The sequence below is a fragment of the Excalfactoria chinensis genome, chromosome 4, assembly GCF_039878825.1.
Source record: "Excalfactoria chinensis isolate bCotChi1 chromosome 4, bCotChi1.hap2, whole genome shotgun sequence".
NCBI classification, from domain to species: Eukaryota; Metazoa; Chordata; class Aves; order Galliformes; family Phasianidae; genus Excalfactoria; species Excalfactoria chinensis.
This window is the reverse complement of record NC_092828.1, coordinates 72,607,307-72,626,864: the sequence shown is the minus strand read 5'-3', so window position 1 is coordinate 72,626,864 and position 19,558 is coordinate 72,607,307. Positions and strand designations below refer to the sequence as shown.

General features: G+C 41.4%; 1 protein-coding gene across 3 annotated transcripts in view; it reads right to left on the bottom strand.

Annotated features, from left to right (window-relative positions):
* TMEM164 (transmembrane protein 164) overlaps positions 1–19,155 on the bottom strand; it is a 39,733-nt gene extending 20,578 nt beyond the window's left edge. Inside the window, exons 1-5 of one of the 3 annotated variants that reach the window (XM_072336132.1) lie at positions 18,978–19,136; positions 18,171–18,711; positions 4,783–4,832; positions 3,418–3,484; positions 1,635–2,647 (exon numbers count right to left, since the gene is read on the bottom strand). In XM_072336132.1, the coding sequence (XP_072192233.1) occupies positions 2,405–2,647; positions 3,418–3,484; positions 4,783–4,832; positions 18,171–18,638 (828 nt within the window). In that variant the 5' untranslated portion in view covers positions 18,639–18,711; positions 18,978–19,136 and the 3' untranslated portion in view covers positions 1,635–2,404. Of the gene's footprint in view, positions 1–1,634; positions 2,648–3,417; positions 3,485–4,782; positions 4,833–18,170; positions 18,712–18,862 lie in introns of those variants that run through there. The other 2 variants (XM_072336130.1, XM_072336131.1) reach the window with 2 other exon arrangements.
* Positions 19,156–19,558: the final 403 nt, after the last annotated feature.

Sequence of the window (19,558 nt, the reverse complement as noted above, 5' to 3'; positions counted from 1 at the left end):
CAGTTTTCATCTTATGGTCACCTATAACTTCATGCTTCTATTATGTATAAATTCAGACATCCACTAGTTCCTAAACATCCATCCATCACACACCAAGGTGACAATTAACTTTCCATTCCCTATCAAAAGGCAGAAGATATTTACAAAAAAGAAAAAACAAAACCAACCATACTTCTAATATTTTCTCCTGCTCCTCACTAAAGATACACAATGTGCTGGTGTGTCCACACCTACTGCTGAACTCGCTAAGTTAGCAGGCTAATTTAGCCAAGGGACTACAGGTCACCAGTAAGCACCCGCTGTCCGTAAGATGACCAAGAGGCAATCCACTTGGAAGAGAGAATATGCAGAATTTCAGCTGAAGACAATGAAAACTATGCGTAACCCAAGCTTAAAACACATCTTATATGATGAATGGTAACAGCAACGCATCTTGGTGCTCAGTGAAATACACCAGTTTGGTTTTTACAGTCTTACAAAGTGATGAGACAAGATTCTTCTGCTTTCCAGTGCACACAGGCCTCAGAACTCTTGCTCATCTGTCCCTAGACAGCACCTCCTTCCCCACTTCTACAGCAATAGTTGTGTCAGGTGCCCAGTCTTTCATGCTCTTCATTTGTGCCAGGCACAATATATTGCAACTGTTTACAGACAATTAAGAACACAACATTTTTGTATTGAAACATACACACTAAAATATACATCTTAAAATATCATACTAACAACATTTTTAAAAGATGAGGTATATTCATTTAGATACAATAAAACAACATGGACAGAATTTATGTGTTTGGCTTGTTTTTTTTTTAAACTCCTAAGTTGTAAGAGAAAATTCTTGCTTTTGTTTCAATGCCAATGTAAATGACAATGACATTAACAGAGCAGAATGTGCATCATCCATGACAGAATTTGGGCCAAAGCAGCCATGCTGTAAAAGATCACCCGAATTATCTTATGCCTGAAGAAACACTGAAAAGAGACTAGCCTGGCAAGCAGCTGTTAAGCCAAAAATAACCTAAGCTGTATTTATTCCAAAAATACTTGCTCTTGGACATTATCCTTTGCCTCCTTTATCCCTAATTAAGGACAGATTTTTATAAATAGTCCATATTTTTCCCGTTTAATCCCCACTTCTCTAATTTAAATGAAATCTTCAAAATAGCACAGAAAACACAAGCTAATAATTAAATGTTTCAACATCTTATCCTGAGAAGGTAATGTAGAACAGTATTTTGTTATGCTAAAGTTAAGAACCAGACAGTTTGAAATACTAAGTGAGATGTGCTCTCTCACTTATCAGCAAAAATCAGTATTTTATTTTTTTCTTAATGTCCCTTCAGCAGGAATTAGTTTTATTAAAACACATTGACAAACTATACATAAGCATCTGTATATCTATTTATGGATATAGAGACGCATGCACGAATATATGTTTTTCCCATATGTTATGCTTTATATATCTTTTCCATACATATATAAGATATATATAGTTAGCAGAGAAGGAAGGACAATGTAAAACTCAAACTCTATGGTTATTTTATTACTAAAATCTGAATAACAATTCAGCTTTCTGTGTATGTGTGTGTTTTATGCAGTGAGGAAAGTCACTACTGATATGCGAAAGCCTGCAGACGGATAATCCTCTCTCCAGTAATTAAACAATGTCTCAGGGGAATTTTTTCTTGTATTAAACAGGGGAAGAAGGAAAGCACGCACAAGTCCAAAGTAAGTCTTAGTTTTCAAGTCTTCCAGATACCAGTGTGGACAGTCAACATGGTGTATCATCAAAATTCAATGTAGATGCTGATTTACAGACTTAATCCTATTAAGACTGTTGAGATTTGTAAATGGACAACCACTAATGAGATTTGTAACAGAGTCTGAAGTCCCTAACAATATCATTAACTCAGATGCCATACAGATATAGATACAAATACATTATCCAGACACTGTAAAACATGAAAGCAGATGAATATAAGTGAACTCTATTTTAAAACAGACATGTAAAGGGTTGCAGAAAAAATTCTTGCAAATTAGACATGGCCCTCTATACCCACACTAGCACGTCCAAGTCCTTCATACACTGAGGGCCACCCAGCTGAATGCAGAACTCCAGGTGAGGTCTCATAACAGCAGTGTAGAGGTGAGAATCACCTCATTTGACCTGACAGCTAAATTTCTGATGCTGCTCAGAACACAGATCACTCTCTGCAAGTGTACATTAGCAGCTCCTATTCAGTTTTACTTCCTCCATATACTTCCCTGCAGGGCTTTGCAGTGTTTCTCAATCTACTTGTTGCCCGTCCTGTATTTGTGCTTGAGATTGCCTCATCCAGGCACAGGACTTTGCATTTGGTCCTGTTGAATTTCACATAGTTCATATGGGCCCATCTCTTAAGTCTGCCTAGATCTCTCTGGATGGCATCTCTTCCCTCCAATGTGTCAATAGCACTGTGCAGCCTGGTGTCATGTGCAAGCTTGCTGAGAATGATCTCGATTCCACTGTCAGTCCCTGAGGAACACCTTTTTTTTTTTTTACACATCTCCATCTGGACATCATGCTGTTGACCGCAACTGTTTGATTGCAGCTATCCAGCCAACTCTTCATCCACTGAGCGGTCCATCTGTCAAATCCATGTCTCTCCAACTTAGAGACAAGGATGTCATACAGGACAGTTATCATATACTATGCCCAAATCCAGGTAGATTATGTTGGTTACACTTTTCTTATCTACCAACGCTGTAACCCCATCATAGAAACTCAACAACTTTGTCTGGCACTGTTTGCCTTTACTGAATCTATGTTGATAGTCAGAAATCACTTCTTTGTTTTCCGTGTGCTTTAGCATTGTTTCTAGGAGGATCTGCTTCATAAGCTTACCTTGACAGGCACGGAGTTGAGACTGACCAGCCTGTTGTTTCCCCAGTCTTCTTTGTTACCCTCTTTTAGAAAGGAGTTAGATTTTCCCCTTTCCAGTCACTAGAAACATCAGACTGCCACAGATTCTCAAGTATGATGAACAGCTGCCTTAGCAACTTCATCAAACATTTCCTTCAGGACCCCCAGATATATCAAATTAAGTCCCATGGACTTGTGCACATGCCACACGCTATTCTATGGAGTTTATTTCAAAGCCTCTATGTTTTACCTCTGTTCAGAAGCCAGGCCAGAATTGTCAATGTACTTTCTTCTACACCTAGAATAAAGCACTGTTAACCCTCCACACTGATTTATAAACACAGTCACAAAAATGCCAGGATTGGAATTTTGACTCCATCAGAGTGACTTGAACCAGGAACCTACAGACTGGTAAAATGAACTATATACAGTCAAATGAACTGAGGGTCAAATAACCTTACAGATAAAACCTTTTAGAAATAAATTAAAAAGGAAGAGAAAAGATACCGTACACTCACCAGGCGCGTATTAACGACAGGAAACAGCAATGCCAAGAGAGCCCCATTCAGCATATGCATCTGCAACCTTAGAAAAGAGGAAGTGGTATTTTCAGACTGGAAATGAAATGTAGTATTTTCTCTTTTTATGTAGTATTTCTTCAATAAATAGCAGTCAGTGATTTGAGAAAATTTGAATAAAGCCACAGTTAAATACACTAACTAGGACAAAGCCTCTCTTTAAATACATATTTAAATACTTTCCTAAGTAGGACTGCTTTGTGTAATGAGCTTTGGATTCCTAGAAGGCCTAGGCTGCCCATTTATGTTAATCCAGTTCATGATACAGGCTGCTAAACACTTGGAATTTTGCTATTTGTCTTTTAGAGCTTGAAATACTATATTTGATAAGGTTTTAATCCTGCACAACTTTACATCTGTACAATTTAAAAAGTAGTGCAAACCCCAAATTGTTCTTCAAATGTCATTTATATGTCAGAAAACAAAAAAAGATCACTTCTGAAAGGCAGCAGGTATTGTGGCCACTGCTTTGCAACCAGTCTTTTGGAAGTGAAAAGTAAATCCAGGATTTACCCAGATACCAGGCATATTTTGCACTCTATGAGATGAAGAGATACTATTATAGTATCTCTGCATTTGGCCTGCTCCCTGCTCCAATAAGGAACAGCAGGAAGAAGTTGCAGCCACAGAGCAGCACTTCCAAAGCAATTTGGAATAAGGCAGGCCCCACAGTCATTTTTCCAGTCAATGCATATATTTAGACAAGAAAGAGCAGAGTGAATGGCCATCGTGGCAACCTCAGCTATTCTTGATTACCTTTCTGTCTGGGAAATCCCATGACCCTCCCCACACTCCAGCTAGTTGCTCCCCATGACTACTTATCAGGCTCTTCCTGCACACTGGAAACATTTGTGGTTCCAAAGATTAGTAACAATATACAGTATTTCCTGAAATATTGCTTCTATTTGAAAAAATACTCAAAATCAACAATAATTTATTTAGACACATATTGCATATGTACAATGTTCACTGAAGACCAAATACTATTTTTTAGTGAGGTATGAGGCACATGAAATTAGGTAAACAAGCACACATTAGTCTGTGGAAGGAAAAGTGTAGTTTCAGCTGCTACTGAGCTAAGGTATATCACTAGTGAGACCAAAACCATCAGAACAAAAGAACCACGGGTATGTGGATCTGCAGCCCATTTAAGCCATTACCTTTCTCAAGGTATCATTTTTCAGTCTGACCAATACACTTTTCCCATTGAATATATACCTTAGTACTTCCTTACTGAAAGCTGTGATTAACTTCTGAAATACATTTTGCAAAGTAGACAGAAATACAGTAAACAGGAGGCATTACCTGAAGAGAATCATCGCAGCCCGACACGGAGGGCAAGCAAGAAGAAAAATCTGAAAGATCAGGAACAAATTTAGATTAGTGATACGATCTTTTAGACTCCGTTTTCAATATCTTTCCTTCTGAGCTCTGGATGCAGCAACCCGTTTCTAACAAGAATAACTGTTTTACAGTAAAGATGGAAAAGACTAAAAAAATTAACACATTATTTAACAAAACACACATTTCTATGTAAATTCACATTTTCTAGGTGTAAAAGGATTACAGAGTACAAGCAGTATCTAGGGCTGAGATTCTGCCAGTGCCTACCTGATATCGTTGTTTTAAAAACAAAACCAAAACAGTCTTTCCAATGCCTCATATAAAGCAGAATGCTGTCCTATCAACCCTATAGCCATCAGTCCTCACAAGGTCCTCACTGTGCTACTGACCATGTGTTTACACTGACAGGCCTCCCCTTTGCTTCAGCAGTGTAGGTCCCAGCTCCTGGAGCTTTAAATTGAGATGGTTCCATAAAAGCCTCTTAAAGTAGTTCCCAACATAAGGCTACCACAGTATCCGTTCTACAGATAAGCTTCGTAGTCATCTTTAAACATTTAAACTATTAGCCACACATTTCACAAGTCCAAGAATAACACAATAAAAGTGGAGAATATTATATTTGTCTTTCTTTGCAGATCACACTCCTGCCATAGATAGGATCTGGTTTAAATCATTATGTAGTAAAATACTGTTGCAACTGTGAAGTATTTTCTACCTATCTCTTAATAACCGCTTTCCTCCTATGCTACCTGCAAGCTTTTTGAACACCCCATGCAGTGTATTAACAAAAGGAGATAACGGCATTTGGAGTCTCAGTTGTTCTCCCAGTGTTTTCAATTCAGCTACCCTGCGACTTCCTTAAACTCCTAAGTCTGACAGATGTTGATTTTGAAGCACGGTTCATTCACACCAACACGGAAAAAATTCTGTTCTTCCAGTATAAAATGCATTTTCTTATTTCTTTCACCGTAAAAGATATAAAAGCAGGTTCCTCTTTTCTCTGCATACAGAAAATAAGAGAAACAGAAGTGTCCTAATCACATCACTCATTTCCTTTCCTGACACATTGCAGGCTGCTCCAAATATCATGTCTGCATGCTGCCTACTGGCTGAGTATCACCACAAAGGATCTATAAACATCTATAAAAGTACTTCACTACCATGAAGACCAATAAAGAAGAGTAACAGATTCATAACTACTTATTTCCAGGTCAGTAAGAAACAGTTTTTAGGATTAATGAGGCAAAACAAGCATTTAATATTTCCAAGTATGCAACTCCTTCGGCTGGGGGGAATCTTTCAGAAAAGATGTTTGAGTGCAACAGAGAAAGCTAGAATCTTCATGTTCAAGCTCTACAGCAACAGAAGAGATCTTCAAATGTTTCAGCACTAGCAAATTAACACCAAGCACTTTCTCTCTCATGTAAGTACTTTCCTGTGGTAAATAAACCTCATAACCTGTTGAAAGGGATGCTTTACGAGAAACATTTGTATTTGATTTTCAAAGAACTATGTCACCAAGTAGATTTAAACTTTATAAAAAGTATTTCTGTGAGCTCAGCTCACAGAGTAATTAATGGTCTGAAAATAATCCAGTTCCCAGAAGACATGCTCACAAGCCCTAAGACAAGTATTCACATCCTCATCCCAAAAATCACATTACATTTCATAGTATCATAGTATTATCATAGTATTGTGCGAGTTGGAAGGGACCTTAGAGATCATCGAGTCCAACTCCCAGGTTTCGAGCCCCCTGTGTAGCGAAGCGGGCCCTCGAACCCGGGCCCTCCGGTGCCACAAGCAGCAGCTTATACCACTGTGCCACTGGGGGCACATTACATTTCACTGTCACACTGGAAATAAAATCCTTTGCCTTGTGGGGAAAGAAAAAAAAGTAGCAGTGTTTTGTACACCAAACAACATCATATCAAATTAGTGCACAGCCGTGAAGAATTCCCAGCCTCTGCTTCCCTGCTGGCACTCCTAAGGATTTACATGCACAACCCATCACAGATGATGCCTCCACTTCCTCTATTGGGCATTGCACAGTTCTGCTGAGAATAAGGCAGCACCTACTTTAAGTATCCTGAGGTGGGCTTCTCTTCCTTCAGGGCAGAAAAAACTCTATTTACTCTAATGGAAAACTTCGAAGTCAGATGTGTAACCTGTTACACATGTTACAAAGAAGTAGGACAAAAGAATTAACCAGAAACTTAATCTCTACAAAAGTAAGTATTTGGGGAGGTGAAAAACAAGCTATAAGATACCTCTCCTTTGTGTTATATGTTATACAGTAAATTCAGAGCACAGGTCAGACTGCTCCTGTCCACTCTGACCTCTCTCCGAAAAGCACAGAGATAACAAGCATGACCAAAAGACTCCTCTGTTAAAAAGTGAATGAACAAATAAACCTTGCAGGGTTTAAAAAGAGGGTACAAAATCATCAGTGGTCTTGAAGAAGCGTACAGATCAGTCCTAGGTGGGGATAACACTGCGAATAAGGACATTCAAGTCTTTTTTCATGGGCACAGGACCAGAAGATTACCCAGTATTTTTTTCAAGGAATGAGCTGTAAAGAAATTCACAACACTGTTAGATGGGCAAACAGGTTTACTTCAACTTTAAGGACCATGATGAAAGTAGAAGTCAAAGTCAGAGTAATTTGTAACTGCTCTGCCATAAATACCATTGTCCATCCCAATGAGAAATATTTCTAGCACGAGAAAGTGCCCAGCCAGCACCCCCTACACAAGCCCAAGTACAAAGGTCACACCACAACACATGACAGATCAGCAGGGCTGTTACCATTTGGAGACTGTAATGTACAGGATTGCTCTGCTTAACTGTTCCTTTACCAAGACAAAATCAGAAAGAAACAGACCTCACAACTAACTCAGAAATGGGTTGCAAATCCTTCTATTCCATGTTTCCCTTCTTTAACATAATCTAAAAGAAAAAAGTTCTAAGTAAGATCCACAGGATTAGGACAGACTGGAAAGAAGAAGGAAAAGGATGGTGTTTTTCCTCCCTGTAGCAGTAAATCTTAAACTCTAATGCACACATGTACATGAATTTGTCACTAGGTGTTCCATGAATTCCAGAGAACAGTTTCTTCTTAAATCTGATTGTATACATTGTGTTGCTGTGGCAAGTAGAAGAGCCTGTATGTAAAAGGACTACTCTGAAGACAGTAACATCATAACTTTACTTGAGTTTAAAGAGAAAGCTTCTTTAACTACCAGCACGATCATGTGAAAGACCACAGATCTGACAGATGCCTTGTTTCTACCTTCAGACAAAGGAATGTTGACCTACAGCAAAGCGTTTCATCATCTAGTTGTAGATAAACTGTTCTCTTCTTTAATGAGTGAAAACAGACTAGGACTCACCCCACCATTAAGTGAGGTCAGTGGAGAGACAGAAACATGCGTAACATATTATCTTATCTATCATATCTAATCAAAACTAACTGAAGAGACAAAAAAAAAAAAAAAAAAGATTCAAAAGGTAGAAGCGGAAGAAAAGAACAAGTCACACCACTGGTAGCCAATGACAGGACACAAGGAAATGGAACAAAGCTGCACCATGGAGGCCCAGACAGGAAACTGGTAAAGATTTCTTTACCATGAAGGTAAAGAAAAGGCTGGAAACACTGGAAAAGGCTTACAAGAGAGGCAGCGACACCCATGCATGCCAGCATTCAAGTGGCATTAGGCCAACGTCCCCAGTAACATGCTTGACTTCTGGTTGGCCCTTATGTGCATTAAAGTTCTCCCCACAGCTGAAGACATTTAAAGACATCTTAAAAATTAAAGTACTTTTGAAAGGTAAGGCTAAGTGATTTTCAGTGTGAAAAATATTCATCCCCCCCCCACCTCCACCCCCTCCAGTGGTGAAACATAAGACAAGGTACATTCAAGCAGCTGGATAATTCACAAGATGTAGAAGGCTTTAAACCCTAAAATTCATTTTGTGAAGTAAGTTCAAAGCAATCATTCCATCATTTATCAGAAAGCAGCAGTAACAACTCCACCACACCGCTTCCATTCAGCATCCGGGTTCAGTTTAGGCATTGACCGTCCATACACAATCAATTAAGCACAGAACAGTAGTATCATTTAAAATCCATCTGCTTGCCTTCTAAAAAGTAACTTTAAAAGCAAAGACGAATAGTGGCTTAGCATTACTCTTCAAAACTGCCAAATCTGAGGAGAGAATGAAGATCAGATCTTACATCCTCTTTGCTAAACAGCAGCAATTTGAATTTGCTTAATATTTTAGCATAGAAAGCACAGCTCTTCTACTGCAGCTGTCAGGAAGGTTCAGAGACTACTCAATTTGACCTGTAGAATTTTTTTTAATTAGCATTAAGAACACTCATCATTCAAAGCAACATTACTTGCAGATAATTCAGTAATAGCACAGTAAGAGTCGCTCCTGAGGTCTGTAGAGCAGACTTTGAGAAATATGAGTGTGTCAGTCCTTCCTTTCAGCCTCACAGCTCCACTGAGATAAAAGAAGCACACTGAACAATCCCCATCCTCTACAGTCTAATGTCTCCTAGATTTTCTGTGGTCCCTTGGACATCCTTGGTTAGCCTTCCATCCCATTGCTTTAGCTGTTTTACTGACCGAACCTGTACTCACCTTCTTTTACAGTCTTAGGTGAAAGATCTGCAGACTTCTCATGTTTTAGAGTTAATCATTAACATAGAACTAAGCTACTTCTATGTGTGCAGTAGAATTAGTCAGGATAACTTAAATTGGGATTTCAGAGAGAAGGTGTCGCTGAGCTTATTTTTCTTCCTAGTTCTGTAATCAAGATTTGCATCATCCCTTTGCTGGCAGTGGCTGAGTTACTTCCTCCTCCATTCCTAGCCTGACACAATTAGCAAAACCTGCAAAACAAACATACTGGCGGGGGAGGGGGGGGAAGAATATAACATTCTGATGAAAGAAAGTAACATTCAAGCCTCTAACTTCTTAAGAAAACTAAATCATACTGAATTTAGATTAATTTCTATTTATACCTGTTACTGACATGGAGAGACCTTGCAAAGTTTCCCAATAAGATATTCATGTGGATATTGGTCTGTTTTCGCTTTTGTTACTTGCTGCCCTGAGTGTGACATTCCATATCCACTTCCTATAGGAGCAAAATTGATGTAATAGAGGCCTGCTCTACTCTTCCCCAAGCCTCCAGTGCCAGAAGGACATCTGGAAGATTTCCCTGTGATGTACAATTATGTGCTGGATAAATGCTGCACTTTCAGACCGAACGCATAAGAACAAGTTGACTGATATTTCTGTTGGTTTTGGCTGGTTTTTTGTGTTGTTTGTTTGGTTTTTTTGAGTTGCTCTGGCACATTTTCTGACAAAGATGACATTAAGAATGTTAAAAGATCAGGGAAGCCAAAAATTAAAGAAAAAAGTAAACTAAGAAAAGAATTAGAAACCTTAATTCATCCCGGCATTAAATCCATTCATCCAGGCACCCATCATTACTCTCCATCTCCCCCAAGTAACAAACACATGTTTTCAATTCCGTCTGTTCCTCTCTTCAAAAAAATCCAAACAAACAACATCCTATCTCACTGCATCATAAGAGTAGGTGGAAAATACATCACTCATGTTCTTGCAGGGGAAAAAAAAAATGATAAATGCTACAAACAACTAGAATGTCCCACGAGAAAGTTATGTTTCTAACACACAACTTGAATGGTATAACGAATGTTTCTGGCTTTGATTTTTTGACTACACTGGACAAAGCGACTGCATCTTCAGCCACAGACAGTGAAGGTCAAAACATCCACTTTCTACACACAGGAAAGCTCAGATGCTCCCAGGCCTTTTGCAATACTTAATATATAGATATAAGCCTACTGAAGAAATGCAGTAAAAAAATATGAATAAAAATATTCTTCTCCCAGTACTCTGAGCTCACATCGCAGAACCCTATATGGGGAGAAAATAAAAGCCATTAGCATCCCCACCAACACTTTCTAGTCAAATATTCTTAGTTTGTTTTTCATATTGATAAGGAGGATTATAATGGTTGATAAGGATTTCTCTCAATATCTTCAATAAATCATTTTTCACATTCATTACTCTAGACTTGAGAGGCATGGGCTAATCTTTCTGTGCATAGAGAGGCTTTACCAATGAGAAACCAAGCAAGAGTGCTTTCGCTTTTTACATGTCAGAAGCTTACGGAGTAAGGAGCACCTCAAGTTTGTGGGTGAATGCACAGGTTAGATGTCTGTAGCTTCCATTTCTCCAAGTGGCAATTACCCAATGATTCTGTTACATGTAACTAAGTGAATATTGGAAATCATTTTTGATTGCATACAGGAGTCTATACCAAGTGCATATCCTGCAGTGAGAATTATCTTTAAAAACATTAGGACAATTAACGTGTAATAGTTTTATTATTACTCATTTTCCTCAAATAAACAGAAATAATACAATCCATAAAAGCTACAACATATAACAACATGTTCCTGATAAAATTCCTGGGAAATGCCATAAACTGCAGAAGTATTAGACTGGAAATGCTTTACTTGGCAGTCTGAACAAATGTGAACCCTTACTGTATCTATCTAAAGCCCCGAGGAAGTGTCACGAGAAACATGATTCCTATTACACATCCAGCAGGTTTCAAATTCATGGCACAGAACTTCCTCCGGGTGAACATCACCACGGTTCAGGTTGCTGTATGTCCTACAACTGCTGCAGTAAAGCTCACCATCTACTATTTACTACTACATACTACTACAAGAGCAAACATATATGGCAGTGTAAGGGAGACAGCAAAGGAGCATTTCTCAAGAATGGAAGTTGGAAAATGAAAGTCATCCCAATCCCTGGAACATTTATGGTGTCCCATATGGTTACTGCTGTTACTTCATTTATTCTACAACTCCACTGAAGTTCCTATAGGCATCAGACGGTGATTCCTGAAAGACCAGTTGAATATGCATTATGCTTAACAGTGAAACATTAAAGCACTGGACAGAACAGCTGAAACCATTCCTAAGAGCCCCATTCTCCAAAGTAATTAAATAAGTAGATGACCTCAAGTTGTTCAAACTACATAAGTTACATTTTGATTAACATTTGTATTAAATCTTATCAAAACAACATCCGCTTGCCTAATAATTTCTCTAGTTTAGGTAATAATTCTCATTGTAAATATTTAGGCTAACTTAAGATTTTTCTGTCTACAATTTCCAGTTACACAATCCCTCCCTCTTAGAGAATCTTATTACCTCTTATTTCTCCCCTTTTTATTCCTTTTCTCCTAAGAATACACAGAATAAAGGGGAGAGTTACCAAAGTATGCGTTCTATCCTCAAACACAGCAGGTATTTCTGAAGTCTTGCAGTTTGGTCTGGATCTTGAACACACCAAATTCCTCAACTGGAATGCTCACTGTACCATGAGATAATGTCATGATCTGCATCACCTTGACTAAAGTAAACAAGCATCCATTTTCAGCTCAAGATACAGCATGTGCTGGTCAAATCTTGTCCAAAGGGCTGAACCGTAACCTCTTCAAAGACAACAAATTACAACTCGCAGCCTGAAAACATTTGCTATTCTGTTTATACTTATTAAAAACATTTATATTATTTGTGAATAGGAACCTTTGCCTTACCTCATACTGATATTTCTCAACTCCTGTATTATATACTGAGGTTCACTGAAAATAAGCAAAGGAGCAAAGGAGCAAAGTAAGCTAAATATACAGTCTTAACATAGAAAAGCTTCTCTTCAGCTCAAGATATTACGATATGAATTACAACATGAATTAAAGCCTCTAAAATATTGTAACAATTAGAAATAGTTCCTGAAAGGGCAGATGAATCCATTCAAGCAGCCACGTCTTCTATTAACTGAATGCCAAACTATTAGTTCAGGAGAATCCCAGACCACATATAAAGGAACTGATTTGCCTCATGACACATCACCTCATCCCTGTGCCCCCAAGCTGCCATCACCCTTCCAGAAGGAAAATACACCCATAGGCAAGAAATAAGACTTGCCACCAAGAACTACTACTGCTTTCAGTGCTTTCATTGTTTTTCCATCTGCCCTTTTTACCACAAACTGCAATGAATTTCCTTTCTAGGAATCAGCTTTAATAGGAAATACTAAAGAGCAATCTGAAATTACAGGAAGGCTTGTACCGTGCAGATCTGAAAACAAAGCAGCTCACATCATAGTCCGGCCTGTTTGTGAGCAGCGATTATGGCCATCTTCCACTTAAATGATGGACTTCATGGGTACCAGATAGGATTTAAGAGCCCAGAAAGGATTGTTTGCCTTGCAACAGCGGTCTCGCACTCCTCCTAAACATACAGATTTTGGAGTATGGCATGGTTTCTTCCCAACACATTGCCCTGATTTTCCTAAGTCTCTGTTTTTACCTCTTTAATCCTTAAAATAACAAATCCAGCTAAACCACAAAAAATTACACAGATAAGGGGAACATACAGACTCTTTATAGAAGGGAGTTTTAGGAATAGACATTTAGAGGTGTACATTTTGAAAAATGCATAAGTTCATGGGAAATTTTGCCTTTGCTTATTTACATGCTGCAAAGGGATTATAACACATGCAGCAGTGGACAGAACTATCAGAGATCTTCTCTTTAGAATACCACAGTCCCTTAAGAATTCAGTAACTCATTAAACCTTTACCCAAGAGGCCTTTGCTTATGTTACCTAATAGTAACTGCTGGCTATTATTTAGTGTCATTTCTATCAAAATCTTCAGTATTTCTGCAATCAAAGTTTCAGGATATCAATGCCTCTTTAATTTTAATTCAAGGCTTTGAAGAGACAGAATATAGAAAACATACACAGTCTATCTGGTCTCTTCCAGATATCACAAAACATTAGGAGCGACGCATACAAATGAAATCCACACTCACACAGCAGAGGACAGGAAGGATCCAGGTGACTAAGAAGCCAGAACTGGAAATACTGAACACAGGATTTAGTATTGACTGAATCACAGGTGCACTTTGCATTGATTGTAGCTATATGGGCATCAGTTCAAAAATCACTGGATGAAACTCAACTCCACATTATTTTAGGCTCATCTTTTCCTTGCATTTTTCCTTCTCTACAGCACACAGATGCCTGTCCTTTGCTGCCTAAAGTGCATCCCATGTACAATTAGAAAAGGATTATGACAATCTACCAGCTGGGGATCTACCTTGAAGTTATTCTGTAAGAACGCTTGCAAACAGCCTTATAAAAAACTCTTCCTGAGGCAAAACCAACCTACATCTCATTTTATAGCTTGGTGTTCAGCCATCATTCTGAATTAAGGCACCAGCATGTTTAAAGCAAAGAAGCAGACAACTCAGAACATCCTAAGAGGACCAGCTGTACCATTGCTGCCAACAAACCCTAGGATTGCTGCGCAGAAGTTTTTCCCTATATCTTATCTTCCAAATACCACGGTCACAATACAGACACAATACAGATTTTATCCCTGGTTTCCAGTTTATATTTGTCTACAACTGATCTTAGCTGCCTGTATTGCTACTGCTTGATGTCCTATGGGAAACCCAGAGACAACTCTATGTACGCAATTTAGTTAAGGTACACCGATTGTGAGCAACAGTTGCAAAAGCTTCCTCCACAAAATATCTAGAGATCAATAACAGTTATTTGCTATCAGATGAATCCTCCCTCTTGCACTGCTGAAGCAAAACTTAAAAGATTTCCCCCACGTCTCAAATTTCAATGCAATAAATGGTTCCTAAAATACTTTAAACGATTGATGTCTTGAAAATGTAACACATTCTGCTAAACATATGCTGGATTCCTCCTGCTGTGCAAGGGAACAAAAGTTTACAGCACCCGATGAGGCCTCCACTTTAAAAAAAAAAAAAGAACCCCCTACGGCTTTCCTGTTAGTGCAGCTTTTATGCTGGCTTTGCAGCAGCGTCACTGACCCAGTCATACCCACCATATGCACTCAGTCCATCACTGACCCAGTCATAGCCACCATATGCACTCAGTCCATCACTGACCCAGTCATACCCACCATATGCACTCAGTCCATCACTGACCCAGTCATACCCACCATATGCACTCAGTCCTGAAACGAGCACTAATTTCTAGAGTTTCTTCGGGACCTTTTCCCCCTTTATTGCACCATAGACTGTCATTCTGTGCAGAAACAACCCCAACCCCACAGCACAGAAACAACACATTAAAGAAACAGCAGGGTTTTCCATTTCACTTTTTGCTTAAAATGGACATAATCTTTAAGAATTCATTTATCTCTCACTGATGCTGTGCTTTACGTTACTGGTGAAAAAACAATGCTGTTCCCAAGCTAGGCAAGACACCAGAAGCAATCACAGGGCTGGAAATCGACAGCAATGCTTCCATATTATCCAAACAGGTGGCAAGATGGCAACAGATTCAGTCCTATAACCAAGTCAGCTGCTTCAGCAATTAAATATGTTCATTCAACCAACACTCCATCCTTACAGTAACACATATGAACTAGTTTTTTCTGCTTATGAAAAAGATTTTAGATGAACACGGGTTGGTGTGATAAGCAGAACTTAGACAGCTGATCAAAACAGACTCATTTGTAGCCCACAGTAGCCATTATACTACGCAGTTCTGCCCGCTCAAATGCACCACAGGTATAATTCCCATTTTATTTTGCCATTTTATTTCAGCCTCGGGTCTTTCAAAAGCACAACTTCTATGCAGATGAAGTCTGAAGGACAATTTCCAGTTCCAAATATTTTTTTGGCTCAGAGCCCAGAGCTTTTGCAGCTCTGAGGAGAAACAGCCTCACATGATGAAAACAGAAACTGAGTGGATGAAGAGACCTTTGCTGCTGGCTTCCCTCTGACAGGGCTGCAAACGCTATAGCTGCTTCAACTTTTCACCTCCTACCTTGTTCATCCTCACATTCTGGTCCTGCAGCAGCATAACATAGAAGCTACTCTAAGAACAGAAGCACATTTTCATGTATTTCATCTTGCGAACCTATTGCTGTCAGCAAGCTCAAGCCAAAAGAACACTTTCAAGATTCTACCTATTATGTATTATTTTCTTACTGACGGAGGTCATTGACTACCACTGTTTCTAAGTTGAAAGCTGTGCATTTTGCAGCTATGTTATTTCCCTACATTAAGCCCAGCCTATTTCTAACATATCTGTTTGAGGATGAAGGGGCACTACTTCTGAATTTTGCTTACATGTCCATGTTCTCAGTTTCAGAAAGTACAGTAACACCTTTCCTAGGGAGTAACCAGCACAAGATAGGAAAGAAGGTACCACTACTGGTCTGAAATAAATTAATAATTGCCCATGTCTGACCACAAAAGTTAACACTCTACTTCTGGGGGTGGGCGTTAAGAAGTGAGCTAAACAAAGTTACCTCCAATTTACCTGTAAGCAATAGTTTTTCATGGAATGGTTTGGGTTGGAAAGAACCTTTAGGAGCATTTAATTCCAATCCCTCTGCTAATAGGCAAGGACACCACCCACTTAGACCAGGTTGCTCAAAGCCCCATCCAGCCCGACCTTGGATGCCTTCAGGGTGAGAGCATCCATAACCTCACTAGACAACCTGTCCCAGTGTCTCACCACCCTCACAGTAAAGAATTTCTTCCTAATATCTCATCTAAATCTACCCTCCTCCAGCTGATAGCTATTTCCCCACATCCTGTCACTACATGCCATTACAAATAGTCCCTCCCCAGCTTTCCTGCCTGTAGGCCCTCTTCAGGTACTGGCAGGTTGCTATAAGGTCCTCCCAGAGCCTTCTCCAGGCTGAAGAGCCCTAACTCCCTCAGCCTGTCCTCACAGGGAAGGTGTTTCAGCCCTCTGATCATCTTTGTGGCCCTCCTCCGGACCCACTCCAGCAGCTCCATGCCCTTCCTGTGCTGGGGGGCCCAGAACTGGATGCAGTACTCCAGATGGGGTCTCATGAGAGCAGAGTAGACGGGCAGAAGCACCTCTCTCATTCTGATGGATACTCCTTGTTAATACCATAGTGCTATCATAAAACAACATCATAATACTGTACCAAGAGAACAAAGAATTCAAATCATAATAGTAAAATGTCATCATCATCATCTCAGAGAATTAACAGGAAACATTCCAGTAAATAGAGAGCGTTGCCAAGCAATAGAATGTGACTATATTGTTTTATTTTTCAATTATTTGTACAGCTCTTGGAAACCTTCTGTTTTCCACTTCCTTACCAATACTAATTGATTGTGCAACAACTGTTACCACTTTACGGAAAGCATTTCTAGTATGGTGTAAAACACTGACCTCGCGCTGCCTCACAGCTTAGGAATTCACATAACCTACTAATTAAATTCTGGAACGGGAACTTGTTTTCTGTAGATGCCCCAATTATTGCTGTAAAAACCTGTGTGACCCCTCTTGAAAGGATCCCCACCACCCCCAGACCTTTATACTACCAGTTAAACATCTACAGACAGACAAGGAATGGTGTTGGTCCAATTTGTTATTTCTGATTTCTTTGTAAACCACAGCAGCACTAAAAAAATAACAACAACCTTTCCTATAATCTTCTATTTGTTGTTGAGTTCAAATTCTGAAAGGTGTCCAGTGTTCATGGTAAAGAATCAGTAAAATCAGTAAAAGGATTATTTTTGACATCCCATGTTCCTTCATGTTCTCAGTGAGCTAAGTACACACACACAACTAGACACAAATAGTTTGTAAGCTTTAGGTACCACAGAGCACTCACTAATTATGAACGTCTCTATTAGCTTAACAGCAACACACACTGTGTATTATCATCCATCAGCAACTAAGCCACAACTTGTTAAATCTAACAGCAGGTATCAGTCCACCTCAGGTCATTCATTGTCATATAAGACAAGGATAACACCTGTTTCAAAATTAGAAAAGCAAAACAAAATTGTTCACACGCACACACAAAAAAAGTTGTGCTGCTTTAACAGCTTCACAGAACACATTCACACCCCTGAAAGTTACTTGCTTGAAAAAAAGTGTGTAAATCAGGCAGGCTCTTTAGCAGTAACCTTGTTTTCAATCAAATTTGGCACAAGTTATCCCACTGCAGCTGGTGGGAACAGCTTTTTCTGGTGACAAGAAAGCCTCTTCAGCCACGGTGCTAGATATTAACGTTAGCTACGGTTTCACCTTTTATTTTCCTCTCCACATTCAACTCAGCTGAGTAAAAGCCAAGCTCTAAGACGTTTCTATGAATCCCCGGCATTCGAACCTTCGCTTCGTGCTTCTGTTTTACAAACTGACTGCAGGCAAAGCACCACCTCGGCAGCGTAGATCCAAAGCCGAGCCTTACCTGCATCACGGTGACCACGTGGCAGGGGTTCAGCAGGTAGATGACAGTCCTGGTGGCGAACTTGAAGCCCACCTCCAGCCCGAAGACGAGGCACAGCGCCACGAGCAGCAGGTTCTTGCCCAGGCTCTCGTGCTTGGCGCGGGGCTGCTGCTGCAGGTGGCTCTCCAGCTCCCTCAGGTGCAGCTGCCGCAGCTTGCAGAGCGCCAGGAGGATCTCGGCAGCGCCCAGACTGAGGAACACCAGGCTCTCCACGGCGCGCTGCCGCCCGGACAGGAAGGCCGCGCATTCCGGCCCTCCGTTGCCGGCAAAGCTGGGGTCCACCCCGCCGTACAGCCAGTCCAGCAGGTTGCGGAGGCCGTACCGGGACATGGCGGGACGGCGTCCCTCCTCCTCCTCCCCGTCGCTGCCCGGGTGCAGGTGGGAGCAGGTCGGAATCAACGCCAAAATGCCGTCGGGCTGGCGGAACATGAAACGCCAGGGGTCCCGCTTCCTCCCCGCGCCTCGGAGAAGACTTCCCTTCCTTCCCTCGGCCGTCGGGAGCCTGCAAGGAGACGGACGGATCGACGGATGAATGGAGCCGGCGAGCTCCCGTCCGGCACCGCCGCTAACCCGCACCGCACCGCCCGCCCTTCGCAGGACCACCCCTCTCCCCAGCCGCCTCCCCGGGCCCCGCTCCGCTCCGCCGCCCCTACCTGCCCAGCGCTGCCTTTTCCTCACACGCCTCGGCCCGCTCTCAGCCCCGGGCTCCCCACAGCCTCCGCCCGCCCCTTCCCGCCGCGCGGCGCTGCCCACGGGCCGGCCTCGTACCCCGGGCGGCGAGAACGGGCCCCGAGCTCCCGGCTTCAGTGAAGGCGAGGAAGGAGGGAGCGGCGCTCCTCTCAACGGCGGCGAGCCCGAGCGGGCGGGCTGCTCCCCGCCGCCCTGCCGGCCCCTTCCCGGCGTCGTAGCATCACCCCACCGACGTGCCTGCCTCACGCCGAAAAATGGACGAGGCCCCCCGGATTGGCTGAGCACGGCCGCCCGCCCCGCCTTCGCTCCACCCCGCGCTCTCCCGCCTCCCGCGGCCGCCTTCCTCCCACCTCGCTGCCTGCCGTCCCGGCTCCCTCCCACCCCCCCGCCGCCCGTCTCTCTCCTCTCAGGGCAAACGCGGTTTATGAACGTAAAGGACGTACAACTGCTCGCATTATCAGAAATGAGGGAATGGGGGCAGGCGTACGCACAGCCCTACAATAGGACGAGAGGGAACGTCCTCAAGTTACACCGGAGATGGTTCAGGTCGCATATCAGGGAAAATTTATCCTGAGAAGGAGCAGTGCTGCACTGACACGGGCTGCCCAGGGAGGTGGCGGGGCACCGTTCCTGGAGGCGATAAGCAAAGGGTCAGTGTG